Genomic DNA, 7449 nt, shown 5'->3' with positions numbered 1-7449 from the left:
CATGCTCCTACATGGTGGGATTGCAGACATGTTCTACATGGTGGGATTGCAGACATGTTCTACATGGTGGGATTGCAGACATGCACTACCATGCCAGGTTCTTACTTTTTCTTTCTTCCTTTTTTTTTTTTTTTGCTTTTTGAGACAGGGTCTCACTATGTAACCCTGACTGTCCTGGAACTCACTCTGTAAACCAGACCAGCCTTAAACTCAGAGACTCACTTGCCCCTGTCTCCCTTGTGCTGGGATTAAAGGCGTGCACCACCACCGCCTCACTTTCTTAATTTAAATCTGTTTATCTTCTACCATGAAAACATAGGGTCATATTTTAATGAATTCCTGGGTGTGACAAGTTCTAACTCATATCCGAATAAACTCACAGTAAGTAGTGTAGCAGCTTCGTGTGCTCTTGGGAAGGTGGCAGCAATGGACAGGATCCCACAGGGCCCCATCCATTCTGGTGCCTGACCCCGTCCTCCCTGGCCCCCTGCAGCATCCAGAACTACACGGAGAAACTGGGCTGGCACAATTCAATGGAAGCAGTGCGCAGGGCTTTCCACGTGTGGGAGCAGGTCACGCCCCTGGTCTTCCGGGAAGTATCCTACGATGACATTCGGCTGCGAAGGCGTGAGGAGGCTGACATCATGGTACTCTTTGCCTCTGGCTTCCATGGCGACAGCTCACCGTTTGATGGCATGGGTGGCTTTCTGGCCCATGCTTATTTCCCTGGCCCTGGTCTGGGTGGGGACACCCATTTCGACGCAGATGAGCCTTGGACCTTCTCCAGCACTGACTTGCATGGTGAGGACAGCTGGCCAGGGTGGGAACAGGCCAGGCCGTGCCCAAGCTAGGCTGCCTCTCTCCAGCCCAGTGGCTTCAGGCTCAGGAGGGGAGACCATGCCCTATTCATGTCTCTGGAGCCTTGCACTTAGTCCTAATCTATTGTCCCACCAAGGGAAGGCAGGAAGAGAAGGATATGTTGGGCCCATTTTTCAGATGGGGAAATTAGAGGCCAGAAGTCGGAGCAGCTCAGCCCCATCCAAAAGAGAAGCAAGAGTAGGGGTCCATGGTAGCCAGAGGGCCTAGGATGAGCCAGAGTGACCGTACGTACCCCCACTACAGGAATCAGCCTTTTTCTGGTGGCAGTGCACGAGCTGGGCCATGCACTAGGACTGGAGCACTCGAGCAACCCCAATGCAATCATGGCACCTTTCTACCAATGGATGGACACTGACAACTTCCAGCTGCCAGAGGACGACCTTCGGGGCATCCAGCAGCTGTATGGTGAGTAGGCTATAACCTACTAGACCCATTCTATAGACAAGAAAACTGAGGCCCAGTCACTTAGCCAGAGCCCACACTGTGTGGCTCCAGACTGGAGCTGCAAGGGGATGCAGATGGTCCACCCTATCTCCCTCCTATCCTTGGCAGTATTCCTACTAGTTAAGAGTGTTCCAGGTTCCCCAGGACCCATAGTCTGAATCTGTCCCCAGCACTCTCCAGACTTCCCAGGGGATTTGAGACAGCTGCCTACCCAGCCCAGACTCCACCCAGCAAATCTACAGTGGCCAGGTCTCCCCAAGGCCAGCTCTTCTGGCCAGTCCCTGTGCCTCTATGTGGTGCCTGCATCCCCAACAACTTCAGTATTGAGCTATGATCAGGTAGAGTTCAAGTTGCTACAGCCTGGGCCAGAGCCAGAGCCATCCATGCTCCTGAGTCTGCAGGTGCCTCCCTTCCGCGGGCCCCACTGAGGAGGCCAGCACTGTAAGGGGAATGGCCTCAGGGAAAGCAGAGGCAGGTAGCCTCTCACCCAGCAGAGAGGTCAAGAGAAGGATCATGTGGAGGAGGCCACCCTCACCCTCTGACCACTACCACATCCCAAGGATGGTGATGGGGTAGCAAAGGAAGGAATCTGCTGTGGGTAGACAGGACCTTGTACCTGGAGGGGATGCACGTAGTACTTTAGCACTGTGTGTAGGAGAACCTGGCATTCAGGTCTGCCCTCTCACTTCTTAATCCTTACTTCTCTGTAGGCTCCCCAGATGGTAAGCCACAGCCCACCCGGCCTCTCCCCACTGTGAGGCCCCGACGGCCAGGACGGCCAGACCACCAGCCCCCTCGGCCTCCCCAGCCACCACATCCAGGTGGGAAGCCAGAGAGGCCCCCCAAGCCAGGGCCCCCACCCCAGCCCCGAGCCACAGAGAGGCCTGACCAGTATGGCCCCAACATCTGCGATGGCAACTTCGACACAGTGGCCGTGCTTCGTGGAGAGATGTTTGTGTTTAAGGTCTGGTCCCATCCTCCCGGTGCCTCCTCCAGTCAACCCAGAGCCCGGTCCTGCCCCTCCCTCATGTTACCTCTCTGAACCCACCAGAGCCTTGCCTAGCTCCTCCCTTGCTAACATCTTCTGGGTCCCTGCCAAACCCCAGACCAGGAAGAAACCAGCCCAAGAAAACAAGGGATTTGTCAAGGGTTACACGGCAGTCAGGTGCCTGCTCCTCAGCTCAGAGCTCTCTCGTTGGAGCTGCTTTGGCCCTCCAGGTACTGCCTGGCTCCTCAGGGCCCAATGGCCTCTCTTGATAGGTTGTCCCTGATCTGTGAAGAGCAGTGTGAGCACAGCTCCCACCCTTAGCCAAAGCATCTTGCACGTGCTCCCCGTCAATACCCACCCCCTTCCACAGGGCCGTTGGTTCTGGCGAGTCCGGCACAACCGTGTTCTGGATAACTATCCTATGCCGATCGGCCACTTCTGGCGTGGTCTGCCGGGGAACATCAGTGCCGCCTACGAGCGCCAGGACGGACACTTTGTCTTTTTCAAAGGTAAGCCAGGAAGGTGTGAGGGGCCCAGGCAGCCGTTATGCTCTATTGTAGCTCAGCTGGATCCAGGGAAGGAGAGAGTCTGGCAGCCCCTAGGGGCAGCGGAGAGGCAGACAGACTGTGGGGATTAGGCAGGCCTGGACCCTGGAGGCCAGAGCTGCCTGGATGAGAGATGTATCTCTGCCATCTTCTGCAGCCTAGGAGCCCCACGTCCCTGCCCCACCCCTGCGAAGGGGTCCCCATAAGAACAGGCGGTCCTCTTTAAGAACAGCTACCTATGGGAGATGACTCAAGAGACAGCTCAGAGGTTAAGAGCACAGGCTGCTCTTCCAGAGGACCCGGATTCAATTCCCAGCACCCACGTGACTGGTCATAACTATCTAAAGCTCCAATTCCAGGAGATCCTGCACCCTCACACATGTAGGGAGAACACCAAATTATTATAAATTATTGCCAAGAGATGGTGGTGCACACCTTTAATCCCAGTACTTGGGAAGCAGAGGCAATGGGTCTCTGTGGTTTGAGGCCAGCCTGGTCTACAGAGCAAGTTCCAGGACAGCCAGAGCTGTCCCCAAACCCACTTGGCCAGGATCTCTGCAGTCTGTTTGCAGAAAAAAAGTTCTTGTGGAAGGCAATACCCCTTGATAGATCAGCAGTATCTCTGGCCTCACAGGCAGGAACCCTCTGAATACAGGACTGGACTCCTACTGGAGTGGGGGGTTCCAGGCTGGGCATCAAAGGGCCATTTGAATATCCAGGAGCATAGCTCCCAGGCCTAGCAGAAGTGTCCTGTGGAATGAAGGGCCATGTATAGTGTATGGGTGGGCTGGGTGGGAGCTGCTAACTTGTACACGGAGAAGTGAGTTTATCACAGGTTTCCATGAGCATAGACACCTCTGTGAATACCATGCTGAGTGTGTGTGGTTCTGTGTATATGTGTGTTGGGATGGGCGGTGATGGTCTGCATGAATTGTGGACCCGGAAAAGCGTGGCTTCTACCATCTCCATCCCCAACCCAAGCCCATCCTCATACAACCCACCACTCCCCTCCCAGGTAACCGCTACTGGCTTTTCCGGGAAGCTAACCTGGAGCCTGGCTACCCACAGCCACTGAGCAGCTACGGTACAGACATCCCCTATGACCGCATCGACACAGCCATCTGGTGGGAACCCACAGGCCACACCTTCTTCTTCCAAGCAGACAGGTAAGCGTTTCCTTATGCCCTTTTCCCTGAAGGAGGAGGCTCTAACCAGGCCCCCTCATCCTCAGATCTGCCCAAAGAGAGCCAATGGGGAAAAGGATGGAGGCCCAAGTAGGGCTCTGGGTTTGTAGCCTGAAACTTCTGGTCGTTGTCACAGGTACTGGCGCTTCAATGAGGAGACGCAGCATGGAGACCCTGGCTACCCCAAGCCCATCAGTGTCTGGCAGGGCATCCCCAACTCTCCCAAAGGGGCCTTCCTCAGCAACGATGCAGGTACCAGGCCCACTCCTCCCAGAGGACCCCGCACTTGCCCAAGATCCCGTGGCACTGTTATGACGTGGAAGGGGGACCCAGCTGTGCCATGCTGCAGCCTGGGTTCTTCTCCATCATGACATCCTGCCTTCCCTGCTTCGGTCTGGGCCTCCAGCCCCATACCTGGAGAGGCCGCCATCTAGGTGCCTCCCACGCCTGTCTGTGTCCAGAGCTGGAGCTCAGGAACTCAAAGCCTTAGGGCAGTGGACCTGGTTCAGTGTTGAGCAGGGATAGAAGGACCAAAAGGAGTGGAAAATGCCCCCAGAAGTAGATTACATAATGCTTTATTAATCTTGAATTTTCTTAATGCTAATGAGAAAGGGACGACAGCAGCAGAGAGACAATGGATAATAGAAAAGTCTTCTGAATTAAATCAACCGGGTAGTGCTTATAGATCTGCACCAGGAGCCTAGTGTCCATTACTGTAACTGAGTGACAGGGGTTGTGAGGCTGTTAGTTCTCCAGCAGGGTCCCTGTGTGTCTGATTCTTCACTGGGATGCTCATGTTCAGGGCAGACTTGCCTGCTCTACCAGTGCTCAGCCTGATCACCAGATGCTGTGTCTGGGCATGTCACTGCAGCTGTTCTGAGCTCACCGTGCTCAGTAAAGCCCAGATGCGCCACTTGCTTCAAGCCTGGCCCTTCCTGCTATCTGTGGGATGCAGACAAGGTGCTCAAGGCCAGGAGCTAGTCTAGATCAACGCTGGGTTTCACCCTGGGCCATGAAGGTCCAGGGCCAACACGATCCTGCTGGCTCCTGTAGCTGGGAATAAAGCCCATCCTGGGAATAACAGCAGGGTTCTTTGATCCCTAGACCCTGGCAGGCTGTGGAGTCCCTTCTTTGCCCTGTTACCCTGGCCAGGAAGCTGGGGACCCAACACTTTCCCCACCCACCCCAGGCCACAGCAGGATAGCAGATTTGAGAAGACAAGCGAATGAGGGAAACATGTTCTGTTTGTTTTCTGGTTTGGTTTTGGTGCTGGGAGACCACTTAGCATGCTCTACGAGGTAGCAGCCATCCCCAGCCTGAAGCCAACCTGGCCTCTCTGTTATTATAGCCTACACCTACTTCTACAAGGGCACCAAATACTGGAAATTCAACAATGAGCGCCTGCGGATGGAACCTGGCCACCCCAAATCCATCCTGCGGGACTTCATGGGCTGCCAGGAGCACGTGGAGCCCCGACCACGATGGCCCGACGTGGCTCGTCCACCCTTCAACCCCAACGGGGGCGCCGAGACTGAGGCCGATGACGGCAAGGAAGAGGATGCGGGTGACAAGGACGAGGGCAGCCGCGTTGTGGTGCAGATGGAGGAGGTGGTTCGGACGGTGAACGTGGTGATGGTGCTGGTCCCCTTGCTGCTGCTGCTCTGCATCTTGGGCCTGGCCTTTGCCCTGGTGCAGATGCAGCGCAAGGGCGCACCCCGCATGCTGCTCTACTGCAAGCGCTCGCTGCAGGAGTGGGTGTAGTCGCTCGGCCGCCACCCCCGCAGCATCCGGTGCTCAGGTCCGCAGGGGCAGGCGTGTGGCTCCTAGATGCTTCCCGAGCCCAGTGGGGTCCCCTCCTAGCCACACACATCCCCTGCCAGTCCTGCCCCTGCCCTCCTTTATTTATACCCAGGTGTCTTTTTTTTTTTCCTTTGGCACCTTCTCTCAGCAATTGTTTCTGCTTTCCTGACTGGGGCCAGGTGGTGCCTGGAGTTCTCTGGGTGCACCGCTCCAGACAGGGACTAAGGGACAGAGGCTTACCTCTGGAAGGTGGCAGAAGGTTGGGAAGCTTCTTCAGCTCTGGCTCTCCTCAGCCTGAACCTCTCCTCCCATAACAAGAGCTGTGTTTGCCTTGAAGGAGCCCAGCTAGGGCTCTACCCTCCTGATTTTGCCTTAGGAAGAGCATCTGGCCCAGGGGATCTGATTGCCTTGCGGCTTGGCTCCTTCTTAGGCTACTTCTGAGAGCCCAGAAGCCTGAAGCCCTCCCCCATCCTGGCCATCAGCAGCTCCTACACACCCCTGGGCCTGCAGCTCCTTTCCTCTGGGAAGGGCCCTGGACCTGTCTCGCCAAGGACCAAAGGGAGCCTGCCGAGCTCCCCTCCCGATGCTAGGGACTAGCCTCTCCTTCCTTAGACTGCCCACGTCCTCTTCCATCACCCCCAGGTCCCAGGATGCTGGGCACTCCCTTACCCTCTGGCTTCTGCTGTCCTCATCCGCACCCTTGGAGAGATGGTGTTGGCAGGCACACAGGCTAGGGTACCAGAGGTCCCCAGATAGTGCCTGATGGTATGGATGCCCACGATGTCATGGACCAGGCTGTGGGCCTGCTTCCCTCCAGATCTCACTCCCCACATGACACTACTAGGCACCGGCCAGCAGCTCACCCCCACACAGAGACTGTAGAACCCCCAAAGGAATCCACTGTGGCCTGGGAAGTCTGTCCTAAGGGTGAAAGGAGGCCCCCCTTCCTCTTTTCGTTCCCGAATCAGCAGGAGGCTTCTGTGGGAAATGGTACTGTACAGCTGGCTCTGGTCCCCTCTGCTTCCCGAAAGCCTTGAGCAGTGAAGGGCTGCCACCACCCAGATCCTCTGGGCCATCACCTCTTTCCGAGTGGTGGATTCTCATAACCTGGCACTGGGTCGGGGGAGGGGGGCTCCAGCAGCACTTTGTGGACGTCACTTCTGCGGAACCCGAGAGCCAGCAAGGGGTGGGGATGGCATCCACCCCCATTGTTTTGTTCTGTAAATAATCTGCACTGATTAAATGGACAGCCGGCAAGCGTGGCTGTGTTTGTAAGCCTGGGCTGTAGCATGCAGCAAGGAAGGCCTGCTTGGCAGGGTCGGGGCCAAGCTGGGATGCGGAAGAAGACCTCACTTCTAGTTTGGTAGGACCTTTGGGATGGAGTTCAGGAGCGGGTGGGTGGGGACCACTGCAGGAGACTGAGGCTGAGAATTGGGTTTATTCCGTATTTGGTGGTGGTAAGAAGACAGCCATTTCCCTACCACTCCACACCTAGAGTAGGGGTGGAAAGACCCAGGCAAGGCCACCCGGTCACTCACCTCCGCTGGGTTTTAGGCAGCTAGGAGGTGTCTTGTGAACAAGAGCTTGGGAATGGACCTAGAGAGAGCTG

At 56.2% G+C, this 7449-nt stretch overlaps 1 protein-coding gene across 1 annotated transcript in view; it reads left to right on the top strand.

Annotated features, from left to right (window-relative positions):
• Mmp15 (matrix metallopeptidase 15) overlaps nucleotides 1-7159 on the top strand; it is a 22576-nt gene extending 15417 nt beyond the window's left edge. Inside the window, exons 4-10 of the mRNA XM_005345568.2 lie at nucleotides 494-801; nucleotides 1123-1284; nucleotides 2034-2287; nucleotides 2682-2820; nucleotides 3872-4022; nucleotides 4177-4292; nucleotides 5389-7159. Coding sequence (XP_005345625.1) covers nucleotides 494-801; nucleotides 1123-1284; nucleotides 2034-2287; nucleotides 2682-2820; nucleotides 3872-4022; nucleotides 4177-4292; nucleotides 5389-5801 — 1543 coding nt within the window. The 3' untranslated portion in view covers nucleotides 5802-7159. The remainder of the gene's footprint in view (nucleotides 1-493; nucleotides 802-1122; nucleotides 1285-2033; nucleotides 2288-2681; nucleotides 2821-3871; nucleotides 4023-4176; nucleotides 4293-5388) is intronic.
• The last annotated feature ends 290 nt before the right edge of the window (nucleotides 7160-7449 follow it).

This window comes from Microtus ochrogaster, chromosome 4, assembly GCF_000317375.1.
Source record: "Microtus ochrogaster isolate Prairie Vole_2 chromosome 4, MicOch1.0, whole genome shotgun sequence".
Taxonomy (NCBI): Eukaryota; Metazoa; Chordata; class Mammalia; order Rodentia; family Cricetidae; genus Microtus; species Microtus ochrogaster.
Note: the sequence above shows the minus strand (reverse complement) of the source record. Positions and strands in the feature narration are given on the sequence as shown.